The sequence below is a fragment of the Gymnoscopelus microlampas genome (genome assembly GCF_963454915.1).
Source record: "Gymnoscopelus microlampas genome assembly, chromosome: 11".
Lineage (NCBI taxonomy): Eukaryota > Metazoa > Chordata > Actinopteri > Myctophiformes > Myctophidae > Gymnoscopelus > Gymnoscopelus microlampas.
The window spans coordinates 48,395,752-48,414,130 of NC_139948.1; the positions used below are offsets into that span (position 1 = coordinate 48,395,752).

General features: G+C 40.6%; 1 protein-coding gene across 1 annotated transcript; it reads left to right on the top strand.

Annotated features, from left to right (window-relative positions):
* Positions 1 to 11,925: 11,925 nt before the first annotated feature.
* Positions 11,926 to 12,974, top strand: LOC311055430 (microfibril-associated glycoprotein 4-like). Its single transcript, XM_084071622.1, has one exon. The coding sequence runs from the start codon at positions 12,003 to 12,005 to the stop codon at positions 12,711 to 12,713; it is 711 nt and encodes a 236-aa protein (XP_083927748.1). The 5' UTR covers positions 11,926 to 12,002; the 3' UTR covers positions 12,714 to 12,974.
* The last annotated feature ends 5,405 nt before the right edge of the window (positions 12,975 to 18,379 follow it).

The window sequence follows — 18,379 nt, forward strand, 5'->3', positions numbered from 1 at the left end:
AATAATAATAATAACTTGTATTCATAATATATAACACCTTTCAAAAACCCAAGGATGCTTTACATCAACAAAAATAAACAAACTATGTGCCAAAAGCCTGTGTGAACAAGTGTCTCTTCAGTGCAGACATGAAATAATCAATGTTGCGATTACATTAAACCATACAAATGTTACTGTCGTGATTACATTAAACCATACACATGTTACTGTTGTGATTACATTAAAACATATAAATATTACTGTTGTGATTACATTAAAACATATAAATGTTACTGTTGAGATTACATTAAAATATATAAATGTTACTGTTCTGATTACATTAAAACATATAAATGTTACTGTTGTGATTACATTAAAACATATAAATGTTACTGTTCTGATCACATTAAAACATATAAATGTTACTGTTGTGATTACATTAAAACATACACATGTTACTGTTGTGAATACATCTTTATTTGCATCAATACATTAAAACATATACATGTTACTGTTCTGATTACATTAAAACATATAAATGTTACTGTTATGATTACATTAAAACAAACACATTATACAATTATCCTTGTTAATCATTGTTTCAGTATATGCTTAATTAATTTGTTTTGTGATGAAGTATTTCATTTTATGTTTACATAGCTGGAGGTTTGGACTAGCGTATCAGCTGCACAATACTACAAATATTTGACAATTCCAACACACCTTTGATGTTAGTCAAATACCCAACAAGGGGTTCTTATTTGTCCCTCCAGTTTAAAAAGAATCCCCTACTCCTTTCCCCACCCTAAATGGCCCACAGGTTGAACAAGTATACCAAAACAAAAATAGTAAATATGTTTAATTGTTGCAGAGCTAACATCTCTAATGAGCACATATTGTCTCCTAAATTACAGATTTATATACATTTTAACTGTCTGCATGGTCGCATTACTTGCTGGGACCAAGAGCATGGGTCTCACAACTTCACTTTAGATCTTACTGCATGCTCCAGGTTGCTCCAAAGATATTTTTTGGGGGCTTTTATGCCTTTATTTGACAGGACAGTAGGCTGACAGGAAATGGGGAGAGAGATGGGGGGGGTGACACACAGCAAAGGACGTCGGGATCGGGAGTCGAACCCGCGACACGCTGTCAATCTGTATGCGCCTGGACCGCTAGGCCAGCGGGCACCCCCATGCTCCGGGTTTTACGGGGGATGGCACTTCTACGGGTTTTATGGGAGATGGCACTTCTACGGGTTTTGCGGGGTATGGCGCTTCTGCGGGTTTTGCGGGGTATGGCGCTGCTGCGGGTACGAAGGACCTGTATCAATTAGACCAATGTATTACCACATGCTATCCAGAATAGTAGGTATGAGTACAAACAACCACTTAAAGCCCATATGGTTGAGCAGAGTCACTCAGGGCTCTATGCTGGTGTCTTTTCAGTTTTACGTTAACTCTTTGACTGCCAATGATGAGACTTCTCGTCGAATAACGAGATTTGTGTTTCCAGTGGTTTTACGATAGAGGGCGCTCTTCCGCAGACTGTGAGTGATCCCAGAATCACCCAAGAAAGAGTACACCCAGAAATCGCGTGATCACAACAAAATGAAGCTGGTTTCGTTATAGATTATATGATTTGTAAAAGCCACATTTCCTCTGCTTTCTGTTGTTTTTGGCGAAAACAAGCCACATTCAACTGCCCATAACTATGGAATGGATTATCCCGACGGCACGCTCCACCCTCCCCAGCTTTGGCTGAAAATAGCCGATCGACAAGCTCACTTGTCGATCTGCTTTCAGAGAAAGCTTTCCCCACACTACGGATGCTGGGGTTGGTAAAGTGGATAAGAAAACAGACAGTAATAAGAAACATAATCGTCTTACTTGATAAAGATGGACATCTCTTTGTCAGCACTCCATTTTTGCTCAATGCTGAGCCTGAGTTCATTCTTAATCCACATGCACTCTCCACCTGCCTTCTGGTTGACAAAGCACCTCAGCTGGGAGACTTCGCTTCGACTCGATATAATGAAATTGGTTTGCATTTCATTCGCTTTTGCTTCGCTTTCCAAAGAGCTACTAGAAACACCGCCACTTTTCAAATTTACATTGTGAGCAATTTGAGAACTGTGTGTGGACGTGTTCTTTGTTCCGGCCGCCTGCACGTCCCTCTTGAATGTGATGGTCCCACCACAGCCATACGTGGAACCCCATAACTTTTCCAGTTGGATCATGTTGGGCCCTTTCTCCACTACTTTGCCGTTTTGCAGGTTAATGTTTGCTGACAGGTCAGTCGGGTGGTGAATGATGATTACTGCCTTGCCCATTCTAAAGGGGGAGAAAAAAAGAGAACAGTTCCAGGACACCATTTGTAAATAAGAATGTGTTCTTCTTGACTTGGCTGGTTAAATAAAGGTAAAAGAAGAAAAAAATATGGGGTTCAAGTAAAGTTTACATCTAAAAAATGTCTTAGAAAGTACACATCTTTCCAGCTACTGTGTGGCCTGTGAGAGACATTGAGCAAAGATCCCCCTATACAGCACAGGTTCGCAAACTTCTTCATGTCAAGGACCCCCACATTTATATGCATTTGGCTGCGGACCCTGATCTGAAAATGTTTGATGCCAGGGAACCCCAGAAGAGAAGATTTCTGTTAAAGAATTCAAAATTATTCAAAAATAGAGACCAATGCCCTACAGCATATGGCAGGGTTCCCCAATTACTTTTCCCCAAGGGCCAAATTATGTCTCGGGTACGAAGCCGAGGGCCAGTGACATTGTGCTGAAAGAGTGCACGCGCGCGAAGCCCGCGTGCGCACATTTTTTAGTTTTTTATTTGTCTTTTTTCTCTAATCGAGCTAATTTGACACTGTATTATTTTAGGCCTGGGATTCTTAAATCCTGTGTTGAGGGTCACAAAAGGAAAAAATGCACTCTGGAAACAAAATAAGTCTGCTTGAAAAGTAATACAGATTAACAGCAGCCAGTTGTACATACTGAAAATCAAAATAAGTCCAGAATCAACAATTGACTTACAGATGTGTTTGTTGGTCTGCTTGAACAGTATTACAGATATTATTATTTTCCCCCCAAAACATGAGTCGTCGCGGGCCGCACAGTTGCCTCTCGCGGGCCGCAAATGGCCCGCGGGGCGCCTATTGGGGAACCCTGGCATATGGGTGGGCAACCCTATAGGCACGGGTGCCAACATTGGCACTGGCCAATATTCCAAAAAAGGTTTCTCAGTTAAATTAAGTCCCTCACATCTATACAAAATACATCCTGCACATAATTCTATATTCATTCAAACTCTGAAAATACACATTAACATGAATCCAACACTAATAGTGCTGTCAAACAAGTCTATGCAAGCTATCTATGACATCTATGAGAAGGTTTAATCTGCAACACAATTGTATACAATAGTGGGGGTCCCTGCTTCATCTATCTCTCAGCTATAGGGGGTCCAATTGGCCTTAAAAACGTTGAAGACCCCCGCTGTAATGGCGTCACACTCAATTAGTCATTTTCACCAATAATCAATCATGTTTGCTATATGAGTATCAATCAGATTATTTTAATATGAATGAATTAGTTTGCCTCTTGCGTTGATCCTAGTCTACTGAGGCACAGCACTGTCTCTCTGCATTGGATGTATGTGTTTACCTTGCTTACTGTAAATAACTCTGCATTAAGAGTGTCTGCTATATGCACATTGTAAATAGTAATAATATGAATATATTTGTTTACCTCTTGTGTTGTTGGTGTTTGTCCGTCTCTCACACCTTCCTTTGTAGGAAATTAGAGTTATATATATCTGTGCCGAGAATAGACAATCTACGAGCTCACAACAGTGTTGTACAGGTGAGTTTAAAAGACTGACAGTCACAGCGCACAGTCCAAAGACAGCATATGTGTGTGTGTGTGTGTGTGTGTGTGTGTGTGTGTGTGTGTGTGTGTGTGTGTGTGTGTGTGTGTGTGTGTGTGTGTGTGTGTGTGTGTGTGTGTGTGTGTGTGTGTGTGTGTGTGTGTGTGTGTGTGTGTGATGATGATGATGATTTACATGTATTACTTACTGTCATGAATTATGACCTTTATCTACTTGACCCAGTATATACGTGGTGTGAATCACTGCGTAAGCATAATTGATAACATGCTCTACTAAACGGGTTGTTTGTCACTTTATGGTAAAACAGAGTTCCTACACATTTTCCTTTTCAAAATTCTATACTTTTCCAGACTCAAATTTCCAGAATTCTCTATTGATTGCTCAGACCATATTAGACATACAAGTATAAATATACATGTAGATTCTTATTATGTAAATAAATTGTTTTAAAATCCAACTATGTTACATTCTGACAATGTATAGCCTACTATTATGTTGCCAAATAATTGCAAGATTGTACAGTAGCTAGGTACAATAGGCTCATACAAATCAATTAAGTACTGTTTTATACATTTGCTTTATTTTTGAAAATGCTCACCTATAATGACATGACCCCAAAATAGGGACGCCACATTGAGTGGTTAACACTAAACCCAGGCAATGATAAAACAGAGCAATGTTATTAAGATTTTGTCATGTATAGTTTAACTAACTGTATCCTACAGTAACATTTACAATTCACCAGTGAACTAGAAAGGAGAACTAAAGTCTATTGACTTTGCTTTATTGGCTGTTCATTAGATAAATCTTATCAACACTGTTTAATAAATAACTATAAATAAAGTCAATCCTACACAGAAAGTGTGATGAGTTTCCACTGTCAAACATCTACAGTATGCCCAAAGAGGACGCAAACTAACCGGCACAGTGCTACCTACACGTCCCCTTCATATTGTTTGTCCCTTTTATAAACAAGCACGGAAAATAGGAAAAAAGCAATGTATCTGTGCAGCACAGTCTATTCACAGTGTCTATTGAAATGACAACAAACACAGCTATAAAGGAAACGATTAGGAAGCCATAAAGGCAGTGGTGTGTTCTGCCGTGTTACGCTATATACGTAGAGTGATCTGCAGAAACGTTTCATAGCCAAGCGTAGCCATCTACTATGACCTGGATTTCATCCATTGAAAACACGCTAGCGTATCTCCGCGACCACGCGCATGTCGTGCAGGGAATGATTTTCGGTTCCCTCCGGAAAATCCTAGAACACACCACTGCATAAAGGTATCCTTTAGCCTTAGATACACACAAACCTTCTGTGTAGGAGTGACTTTATTTATAGTCATTATTTATAGCCAGTAAAGTAAAGTCAATAGACTTTAGTTCTCCTTTCTAGTTCACTGGTGAATTATGAACATTCCTTCTGTTACTGCAGGGGTAATATAATAATACAAATATAAAGTGCTTACCGGGTAAGCACTTTATATTATTTATGGAGATGGACGGGCCTTAAACATGGAACTCCAAACACTATTTGGGGAAGTGTCCAAGGAAGACATAGGTCATAGGTACTCAATTGTCAGAATCGATCAAATAAATGTATGACAGTCTTGATTTTTGCTTGATTGAATACTTTATTTAGAAGTTTGCAGAGAAAAAAGCACATGGAAGTACAGTTCACAATACAAGGTCAGCTAAATAGGATTGAGGATTCATGGAGATATAACTGGAGACATAACTTTTGCTAACCATACGGACAACCCTCAAAAAGAATAAACACAGAGAAAACAAACATCTATTCATTCCCCCTAATGAGGAAGTGTTGCTTCTGCCTACTATGGAAATTACTTCATGTCCAGCCATCTAGTAGAGTGACTTTATAGATAGCTGTAATCATCATATGATTGCTGCTGCTGGGTTGACATGACCTAAATAAATAAGAGCCTATATGGACTTAAGTGAGTGCTGGTATTCTTCTCTGTGAGCTGTGGTGTGTGGATAGCACTTACCAGCCATCCTTGGGGTGCCTCCCTGCCACAATGTAACCAGCCAAAACTCCAAACTGTTGCAACCAAATTCTTTGCACGCCCTGCCTCACGATTGGTGGTATTTCTCTTTACCAAATGGTAAGGAGAGGGCAACCTTCTGCCCTTTGACCTCTGACGTCCAGTGTTGCCAGATTTTGCGAGAGAAACAAGCAACCAGGTCTATGAAATTGTATTTTTTGTATTATTTTATTCTACGGGTGGGCCCCAAATGGCTCTGGGCCCCAACGCAACTGAGTTGTCTGCGTCACGCTAGTTACGCGACTGCCCCCCCCCAGATGGAGCTCTTGGCGGCTGCCTAATGGGAGGGCCAGCCCTGCGTGCATGCGTGCATGCGTGCGTACGTGTGTGCATGGGTGCGTGCAATCATGTGGCTCAATTAGTTTCAGGGCAGCTGGATTCTAGTTGCATAATATGAATAACACACTGGTCTTGGACCTTGACTTTGACTGTGACCTTTGATGACAAGTCAATCATCCATTCATAAATATATTCTATGATTTTTTGTTGACGCACACACACACACACACACAGACACAGACTCACACACACACACAGACAGACAGACAGACAGACAGACAGACAGACAGACAGACAGACAGACAGACAGACAGACAGACAGACAGACAGACAGACAGACAGACAGACAGACAGACACCTGAATACACTATGCATATCATTTATATATATTTACTATTTATTTGCTATTAGCTGTTAGTCATTTACCCATGGACAGATTGAAGTTAAAATGGGCCCCTATATGCACACAATCACCACGGGTCCCCTCTACCCCCCCTATGTACCGAGGGAGGGGTCTCCGACTGACTAATCAAAATGTTGATGTTCAGGTGGCAGTGCCAGGGCCCCCTTGGCTCAAGGGCCCCTGTACACGTGCACAATGTGCACAAGCCATAATCCGTCCCTGCGTGTACCTCCATAAAATGACTGTTGTTAAAGAACTGGTGGATAAGAGAAGGAAACTGGCACCAATAAATAAGTCACACCCATGTGGAAGGATTATTGAAGGATTATTGAAGGATTATTGAAGGCATGAGGAAGAAAACTGAAACATATTGTAATACTGGTGGAGGTTTGACAAAAGGAAATCGTAATCCCCCCCCAAAAAAAAACATTCTCCCCACCTCTGTCCTGAATATCTAGTCTGGGCGTTCATGCTCTCATTGTAGGTTGATAACGTCACGTTGTTGTAGAAACCCGGTCTAGCTGGGTTGGATAGACATACAACACTCACGTGCACAACACCTGCACAACACGTGCACATGACATGCACAACACGTGCACATGACATGCACAACACGTGCACTCATGAGCAGCACAATACTGAGGGATACACCAGTCAGTGTTCTTAGTTTAAATCTTGACACAGCAATCAGTGATGGACTCACCATACAGTCAATGACAGGGATGTAGCCTACAGCTGACTGAAAATAATAAGAATAGCTAGAACCGCTCGAATAGGAAATATGAAAATAATTAATTGAGTTAGTTCTACCATTGGAAGTGTGTGAGTGTGTGTGTGTGTGTGTGTGTGTGTGTGTGTGTGTGTGTGTGTGTGTGTGTGTGTGTGTGTGTGTGTGTGTGTGTGTGTGTGTGTGTGTGTGTGTGTGTGTGTGTGTGTGTGTGTGTGTGTGTGTGTGTGTGGGTGGGTGGGTGGGTGGGTGGGTGTGTGTCTCACACAGGATCAGCTACAATATGAGCTGCTATTTACTGGACGGAAAGATGGAAATAAACTCAATCTCCTAAACCTTCAATGTTTCAATAACCGTTTCATAGAGGTGGCCGTCCATATTACAATTGTAAATTACACGTGCACGTACGCATGCACACACACACACCTCCATAAAATAAAATCTAATCAAATCAAATAAACTGGTGTTATATAGCTGGTGGAGAAGAGACGTAAACTGGCACTGATAATACATCACAGTTTGAGGTGAACAAAATGGTGAAGGTATGAGGAAGAGTATCAAACTGGTGGTGAAGGTTGAATGATAAGGAAACAAATTAGCAAAAAATAAATTATAATTCCCCCTCTGTCTCTATTAATCAACTGAACATCATGTTGAATAGCCAGTGTGTCAAGAGAGAGAACTCTGTGTAAAACATGATTGATAGTAGAAAGTCCATGTTGCATGTGTGAAGCTTAAAAAATAATCCAATAATCCATGTCCTGCACTGTGAAACAGTGAAGGTACTGTATGAGGGAGAGAACTAAACTATGATGGAGGAGTAATACGTGACAAGGAAAATAATACATATGCCAAAAGTTTCCCCTCTCTCTCTCTCTGTTTATCTTATTAACAATAAGAGAAGGAAAATGGCACCAATAAATAAGTCACACCCATGTGGAAGGATTATTGAAGGCATGAGGAAGAAATCTGGGTGTTCATGCTCTCATTGTAGGTTGATAACGTCATGCTGTTGTAGAAACCCTGTCTAGCTGGGGTGATGGATAGACATACAACACTCACGTGCACAACACATGAACTACACATGCACATCACATGCACAACACACGCACTCATAAGCAGCACAATACAGATATGCAGGAATACACTGGTCAGTGTTCTTAGTTTGAATCTTGACCAGTGATTTTCAACAGGTTTTAAATGTGGTGTTGACCAGAGAGAAACCAGTTGGACACAGCAGAGAGAGAGAGAGAGAGAGAGAGAGAGAGAGAGAGAGAGAGAGAGAGAGAGAGAGAGAGAGAGAGAGAGAGAGAGAGAGAGAGAGAGAGAGAGAGAGAGAGAGAGAGAGAGAGAGAGAGAGAGAGAGCCCAAGTATCCTCTCTATATGTGATAGAAACATACTTCCTAACAGTAAGTGAACAAGGTAAATCGTTTCAGATGGATTCACACTGATGAAGCAGAGAGATGATCCATGTCAACCTGCAGGATCAGCTACAATAGAATATGAGCTGCTATTTACTGGATGGAAAGATGGACATTAACCTAATCTCCGAAACCATCAATGTTTCAATAATGTTTTCATAGAGGTGGCCGTCCATATTACAATTGGAAACTAGAAAAAGTGCTCCTCCGAGCACAGGTCTCCGCCAGGTCAGGTAGGCTATTGTGGCCTCCTGGTGGCGCTATAATAGGCCAACGTGAAACGGTTGCCATTTCTTCTTAGGCCTTGCACGACGAAATAATGTGTTTTACATAAGTCGGCCTGCTGGTGGCGCTATAAAAGGAAGATGTGAAAAATGCAGGGCAAAGGTTTTTCCTTGACCTCTAGGGAGTGTGCATACAAAGTTTTACACAGATCGGTGCAATTATAGGTAAAAACACGAACCGGCCTGTTATAGCGCCACCATGAGGCTGATTTGAAAATTTTCACATGGTAGTTCTTCCTCGGCCTAATGGGAATGTTTGTGCAAATTTTCACGGATATTGCATGCTGTGTTCATGATTTGAGGCATTTTGTTCAAAACGGAGCACTCCTGCAAACTTTGGAAGACATTTTTAGCCAATCAGGATGGAATAAGAGAAATCTGAAAGACCTGTTTCGTTGAATGACTACAGAGATACTGTATACCGATTTGCGTGATTTTTGGACAAAATCTGTAGGAGTGCTGTCAAAAAATATGTTTTGCACAAATCGGCCTCCTGGTGGCGCTATGAAAGGCCCATGAGAAAAATTTGGGGCAAAGGTTCTGAATTGGCATCCAGGGAGTGTGTGTGCACAGTTTCGCTACGATCAAGACAACGGTGCCGGATATTAGCTGGTCACGGACACACGGACACACACACGGACACACGGACGGACGGACGGGGTGGAAAACATACTCTCTCGCCATGCCTTTCGGCCTGGCGGAGACAATTACACATGCACACACACACACACACTCACACACACACACGCACACGCACACACACACACACACACACACACACACACACACACACACACACACACACACACACACACACACACACACACACACCTCCATCAGATGAAATAAAATAAACTAGTGTTATATATCTGGTGGAAAAGAGACGTAAACTGGCACTAATAAATACATTAGAGTTTGAGGTGAACAAATGGTGAATGTATGAGGAAGACTATAATATAAGGAAACAAATTTGCAAAAAATGAACTATAAATCCCCCTCTGTAGTGAATAGCCAGTGTGTCAAGAGAGAGAACTCTGTGTAAACCATGATTGATAGTAGAATGTCCATGGTGCATGTGTGAAGCTTAAAAAATAATCCAATAATCCATGTGAAACAGTGAGGACATGCAACACTCACATGCCCAACAAGTGCACTACAGTTGCACATCACGTTGTGGTGATGTCCGTCTAGAGAGAAACCAGTTGGACACAGCAATCAGTGATGGACTCACCATACAGTCAATGACAAAGATGTGCAGCTAGGACTTATAAGCTAGAATAATAGGACAATAATTCAATTTATATTTTTTTATAGAATAATACGAAAACTAGAAAAAGTGCTCCTCGGAGCACAGGTCTCCGCCAGGTCAGGTAGGCTATTGTGGCCTCCTGGTGGCGCTATAATAGGCCAACGTGAAAAGGGTGGCATTTCTTCTTAGGCCTTGCACGACAATCGGACACTGACTGCATTCATGATTTGAGGCATTTTGTTAAAAACATGTGTTTCGCTAAATTAGACCTGTTGGTGGCGCTATAACAGGCCAATGTTAAAAGGGTGGCATTTGTTCCTCAACATAATGTGAATATGCGTGCAAAGTTTGAGCGCAATTGGACGGTGCGTTCATGATTTGCGGAATTTTGTTCAAAACGGGCCAGTAATGCAAACTTTAGATGTCAATCTTAGCCAATCAGTATGGAATATGAAAAATCAAACACATCCGTCATGATCACATGACTATAGAGATCATGTGTACCGATTTGTGTGAAATTTGGATAAAATTGGAAGGAGTAATATAAAATAATGTGTTTTACATAAGTCGGCCTCCTGGTGGCGCTATAAAAGGCAGATGTGAAAAATGCAGGGCAAAGGTTTTTCCTTGACCTCTAGGGAGTGTGCATACAAAGTTTTACACAGATCGGTGCAATTATAGGTAAAAACACGAATCGGCCTGTTATAGCGCCACCATGAGGCTGATTTGAAAAAATTCCAATGGTAGTTCTTCCTCGGCCTAATGGGAATGTGCGTGCAAAATTTCACGGAAATTGCATACTGTGTTCATGATTTGTGGCATTTTGTTCAAAACGGAACACTCCTGCAAACTTTGGAAGACATTTTTAGCCAATCAGGATGGAATATGAGAAATCTGAAAGACCCGTTTCGTTTAATAACTATAGAGATACTGTATACCGATTTGCAGGATTTTTGGACAAAATCTGTAGGAGTACACTCAAAAAATATGTTTTGCACAAATCGGCCTCCTGGTGGCGCTATAAAAGGCCCATGAGAAAAATTTGGGGCAAAGGTTCTGAATTGGCATCCAGGGAGTGTGTGTGCACAGTGGCGCTGTGATCAAGCCAACGGTGGCAGAGATTAGCTGGTCACAGACGGACGGACACACACACACACACACACACACACACACACACACACACACACACACACACGGACGGACGGACGGGGTGGAAAACATACTCTCTCGCCATGCCTTTCGGCCTGGCGGAGACAATAATTCATTGATTTGTTTAAGGTTCTACCATTGGAAGAGTTTGTCTGACACATTTTGTGTGTGCGTGTGTGTGTGTGTGTCTGTGTGTGGGTGTGGGTGTGGGTGTGGGTGTGTGTGTGTGTGTGTGTGTGTGTGTGTGTGTGTGTGTGTGTGTGTGTGTGTGTGTGTGTGTGTGTGTGTGTGTGGGTGTGGGTGTGTGTGTGTGTACTTAACTACAATTAATAATATTGACAGCCACAATGGTGAGACTGGTCTGGTGGGAAATTACTTTTAACTATCATACGATCTCTCTAGTTTCAATACGTCATCATTCTTAACTATAAAAGAGGGTTCTCTCGAACTCAGACTGCATTAAACCTTCTACTGGAGCTGAACATACATTCAGCACAATCAGATCGTCCTTTGATCTGAACAACAAGGTGCAACTTAAAGACTTCAAGATGATACTTGTTGTTGCAGTTCTGTTTCTGGCTGTAACAGTCCACTCTGCTCCTCGTTGTGATCTCAACCTGGTTCTGGACTGTGATGAAATCTACGAAAAGGTCTCCACAGCGAGTGGTGTGTACACCATCTACCCCACTACTCCACCTGCCAAGGTCTACTGTGAAATGGACACAGATGGAGGGAAGTGGACAGTCCTCCAGAGAAGAGTGGACGGCACTGTGAACTTCTACAGACCCTGGGCAGAGTACCAAGCTGGGTTTGGAGACGCATCAGGCGAGTACTGGCTGGGACTGGAGAACATGCATCTCCTTACCAAGAACAAAAAGTATCAGCTGAGGGTAGACATGGAAGACTTTGAGGGAAACACAGCGTTTGCCTCTTACTCCTCTTTCTCTGTGGGTTCTGAGGCTGATGGCTACAAGCTGCAGGTTGCTGGCTTCAAGGATGGAGGAGCAGGAGACTCACTGACCTATCACAATGGAATGAAATTCTCAACCTTTGACAAAGATCAGGACACGTGGCCCAAGAACTGTGCAAGTCATTTTTACGGTGCATTTTGGCACAAGGCCTGTCTCACTGCTAACTTCAATGGTGCTTACCTTTGGGGACAGACGGCTCAGTATGCAACAGGTGTAGTCTGGATCCACTGGAAGGGTTATCTTTACTCCCTGAAGGCTGTAGCGATGAAGATCAGACGTGTTCCTTAAACATGTTTAAGTTTGCATGCATGTATTTTTGAAAAGCACAGCCGTGGTATAAAAGGCATGATGCAATATTTACTCTTTTTCATGGTTTTCATTTGGGTTTTTTCTCTCTTTGGGACTCTGTTTAATCCTAAACTCATATAGTAGATATCTGTATTGTATCACATATTATTACAGTGGTGACCTGTCAGGGCTTTTAAATGAATACATAATCCAAGATGTTGTAAACATCGTCATGAATAAAGAGATGCATGCAAAGACAAAGCAAGGTGTATTGTGTAATGCTTTACTTAAAGGTTGGGTCTATACTTTGTTATAATCACATTTACAATGCATTATAAGGCTTCATAACACTCGTTATACATGTTTATAATGATACATAACAACTTATAGCAAGGTTTAAGATGTATTTTCAGTGTTGGTCAAATGACAATATTATGCTTAGAAGCACATTATAAGTACCATACTTTTGCATTGTAGCTTATTTTACTAAGTATATAGAGGGTCTAAGTGTTTATAGTGTATTTTATGCAGAGAGACTCCTTTACAGAATAAGCTTGCTGTTACAAATACGCACAGGGCAGTGGTGGAAAAAGTACTCAAATGTTTTACTCAAGTAAAAGTATACCGCAACTCAGTTACAAGTAAAAGTGTCAAAATGTATTTGAGCAAAAGTACAAAAGTATTGGTGTCAAAATGTACTTAATGTACCAAAAGTAAAAGTACTAAAATATTAGAAAATAGCAGATCTACAAACTCACAACGTGTCGCGATGCGATGCGTTGTGAGTTTGTAGATCGGCTATTTTCATATAGCCTATATATAAAATAGGGCTAAAGTGGTTAATGTATGTTTTATGATGTAATCATTTATATCTGCAAAGTAACTAAAGTTTTCAAATAATTGTAGTGGAGTAAAAGTACAATATTTGCCTCTGAGATGTGGTGGAGTAGAAGTAAAAGTACTGAAAATGGGAAATACTACAGTAAAGAAAAAAATCCTCTAAAGTGTACTTAAGCACAGTACTTGAGTAAATCTACTTAGTTACTTTACACCATGGGCACAGGGTCAATAGTATACAGCTACTTCATTCCTATTGTGGGATTGATCTTTAGTTTATTCTAATAATGTTTTACTTAATGTCATATAATGAATATACATATTTGCCATGTTTAATTTCTAGACCCACATCAGAACAGCAATACTATCAGTGAGTGACAATATCTAAAGAGTGTCGTCATTCCCTGTTGTAGCAGAGACACCTGAGGGAGAATCTGAGTACATCCACACATCAACTCTAGCTCACTTAAAAGATCCCAGTACGAATATAATTGGCCCGTGTTCAGTAAATGAAAAATATATGTAACATTTCTTACATACAACATGTCTATGTGGTCTATTTTGTAGCCCAGCTCAACTCATATGTATCGTCACATCACAGGTTTACAGATGGTAGAAGTGGGTGAAATTACTTGTTGCACAAACCCCATCATTGCAGTTTTAAGAAAGGTATAAAGAGATATGGAAAGGAAGAAACAGAAAAACATACATGTTAAATGTACATACGGTGCATTACATACATATAAGGCAGGGGTGATGCAACTTTGATGATGGAGAGAGACACTGTATTTCCACACTCACTCCAGAGGGCCACATTGCATACACTGTCAGAGGGCAGACAGCTCTTATCCCTGTATTTTAACTTTTTTCGTAAATTAATGCAGTACTTCACCATTCTATGTCATACAAAAATAGCAAAAATAGCAGCTATACAAGCTCAAACAAAACGTGTCGCGTTTTGAGATTGTAGATCTGCTATTTTCGCTATTTTTGAATTGGAATCCTGCATTTCTTTTAGCTATTTTTGAATTAGAATCCTGAAAAGTAACATTTTATTTAATTTCAAATGCATTTAGTTATACTAAATTCTCTCGAATTTTAGTACTAGCCATTAAGCTACTAATATAGACTAAAGTAATTAAAGCGGGTCATGTTTGGAATCGTAACAGCTGAAATCAATAATATATCAGTATTCTGATATTAACCTGTGGGCCACATTAAGTGAAGGTGGGGGCTGCATGTGGCCCCCGGGCCGCCCGTTGCCCATTATGGTGTGTGGAGGAAAAATTGTAGTGGCATGAGGCAGTTAGAAGTGATGACAGATAATGTACATAAGGTGATGGATTAAGGAAAAATAAAATGAGGCATTTAAAAGTAGCAGATTATAAAAACGTGTCATAGTATTTAGTCATAATATATATCGTCTCTGTCGGGTGGAAACCTCATATGTCCAAAACTTACTTTTCAAAAGCATTAAAAGTAGCAGATCTTCAAGCTCAGCTTGTAGATCTGCTACTTTTGATGCTTTTGTGTGACGCTATAGTATGATCAAGTAGGGGTTAACACAAAAACTTATAAAACAGCGATATAAAAGTACCACGGATCAGTGGTGGAAGTACTCTTTTTTTTGTTTTTTACTTAAGTAAAAGTAGCAATCCCACTATATAAAAAATACTCTGTTACAGGTAGAATTTACTTGAGTAAAAGTACTAAAGTATTGGTATCAAAACATACTTAAAGTATCAAAGTAAAACACACACACACACACACACACACACACACACACACACACACACACACACACACACACACACACACACACACACACACAGATAGGTCCGATGGTAGATCTATTTATTTAAACCCTGTATATTTAGTTGACCTGTGTCACCCTGGGCTCTATGGTAGAACCTTTTTTAAATTATGAATAGTTTTTTTTTTTTTTTTCAGTCCTAGCTGTACTGGACATCTCTGTCATTGACTGTATGGTCAAGACTGAAAGAACACAGACCAGTGTATCCCTGCATACCAGTATTCTGCTGCTTATGAGTGCATGTGATGTGCATGTGATGTGCATGTGATGTGCACACAAATATAGCCTGAGATCAGGACAGGGTGCTCAGTAGTGACCAGCAGGTCAACACTCAGCAGTTTATAGAATTCTTATGTGTTTATACTGTATCTGTGGACATAGTAGAAACGCACAATGACAATGACTTTCTCTGGCCACCAGGCGGAAGCATTGTGCAGCAGTAGGCTAAGCAGACAGCCTGTTTGCAGTCAACTGTTACTTTTTCAACTGTTATATATTTATATATGGTATGTATAGGTCTGGAACGGCACCCTTGGTTTCATTGTGGTGTGTGTGTGTGTGTGTGTGTGTGTGTGTGTGTGTGTGTGTGTGTGTGTGTGTGTGTGTGTGTGTGTGTGTGTGTGTGTGTGTGTGTGTGTGTGTGTGTGTGTGTGTGTGTGTGTGTGTGTGTGTGTGTGTGTGTGTGCGTGCGTGCGTGCGTGCGTGCGTGCGTGCATGTGTGTGTGTGGATGGAGTTTGGGGATTCAATTGGGTGGAGGGTGAGCATGGACTCTGTGATTGACTAATTGACTACAGGTGTGTTTCATAAACACACCATCAAACAACACCTGTGTTAAAGCAGCTGAGAAGATAAAAGTGTCCTGTGTTTCTGTTACTGTCCTTTTGGGGACGACAGGGTGTCGTTCGCAGTCGTCTATAGGAATTAGGACTGCCGGCGGGTGATGAAGACAGCTAGATAGCAGGTCAGATTAGCTTTGCCTGAGGTAGATATGAAGGCGGACAATGTCTACGGTCTGGTGTTCACTCTCCATTCCGACATCTCACCACTCCGACTAGTGGCTTCCGCGTGCGGTTAGGGTTAGGGTTAGGTATAGGGTTCGTCAACGTCGGAAAGGCGACATGTCGGAAAGGAGAAATGCACCCCTACGGTCTGCTTTAGATAGATAGGGCTGGGTCAATAGAAGTCTGCTGCAGCTGCATCCACCACCATCACTCATTCAGTGTTGCTTGCCAAAGTGCTGCCACACCAAAACTACTCAACTGAGTGCTGTGTATGCCAGTGGTTCTCACACGTTTTCAAATCAAGGACCCCCAAACATACACAGCTGTTATTAAAAACACTGAATGACTTTGCTGTTACAATAAAACAACGCATTTGCATACACACAGTACACACATTACAGCCTTCACTGTGTATAAGTTAAGAATGTCCTGTTATGCCATCCTCATATAGCCTATAGATCTAGCCTATAACAGATGCATTCTCAGATCATAATAGCCTATACTCTTGTTTTCTATACTTTAGCAAACTAGCCAAAAGTTCTGATTGCATGCACACTCATTGTTGCATGTAATCATGTTCATACTTCAATAATTCATAATAGTCCTCTACTACTGCTTCTTTTTTATTTCCTGTTCTATTTCCTATTCTATGTATAGTACATCAGGGGTCTTCACCATGACAGCTCCTGATGGACATTTTCATCATTTTTTTCATTTTTGCCACGGACATGCAAAATTAATAATTTGACCAAAAACACATTGGCCTAGCCCTAAATGTAATGGACTCCTAATGTGTCATAGGGTCTATTCCAATGTGCTGCACATTTTAAAACAATAGTATGTCTGCATTAAATATTGAGCGATGCACTTAACCACCAAAAAAAGGGGGGGATCCTAATTATTTTGGATAATAATAATTGAGTCTCATCAGTACAGACAGTGCAGACATCGCTAAAGGGTCACTTAGCTGCAAAGGTGAGTGGGTGCGTATTTATTATACATCATATGGCTATTAAAGAGATTGCCGGCTTTTCAAAGGACAGTGTTACTTGAGGAGAGAAGGAGATCACGTTCTACCAGCTAAACCATTTGTTTGGTTTGGCAAGGTAGCTTGAATAGTTGTGGATTCCATTAAGGTGATCAGGTATTCTCTGTTGATGAGAAAGTCCAAGGCATGCACCTGTAACAATGGACAAAAAAACACACACTGCAAGCTACACTTGATTTGATTTGATTTATTAGACGTAATAATTAGATGTTAAATGCCTCTCACGGAAACGTCAAGGATAAAATGCCAATGGAACACTGGAACAAGTAAACTTGAGAGACACAAAAGATAATTGACATGATGAGTGATTAATGAAGAGCATGCCAGGATTTTTGAATGCAGTGTCACAATAGTTTGATGCGAAGGCACCTAACTTTGATCAGAGGTGAGCTAACTTTTAGGTTGCAGGAGGTCCTAGGCTGTGGATGGAGGGTTTCCATGGAATATGATTGTGGAGTGTTATTATAGTTGTTAATGTCATTATTGGACACTGTGTGTGTGTGTGTGTGTGTGTGTGTGTGTGTGTGTGTGTGTGTGTGTGTGTGTGTGTGTGTGTGTGTGTGTGTGTGTGTGTGTGTGTGTGTGTGTGTGTGTGTGCTCAGACTGGTCTGATGGCGGAATTTACTTTTAATTATCATACAACCTCTTCAGTATCAATATGTCATCATTCTTAACTATAAAAGAAGGTTCTCAAACTCATTAAGTACTGTACTTAAGTACAATTTTGAGGTATTTGTACTTTACTTGAGTTTTTCCAATACTTAAACTTTTTTTTACTACAATTCACTAGTTAGCCTACTTTTCAGACATAAATTATGATATTAACATACATTAACCACTTTAGACATATTCTATACATAGGCTATTTGAAAATAGCCGATCTACAAGCCCACAACGCGTCCCATCACGACGCGTTGTGAGCTTGTAGATCTTCTATTTACAAACATTTTAGTGCTTTTACTTTTG

Excerpts from the sequence above, each read along its gene's own strand:
- LOC311055430 (XM_084071622.1), top strand. The coding sequence starts at position 12,003 with ATGATACTTGTTGTTGCAGTTCTGTTTCTGGCTGTAACAGTCCACTCT.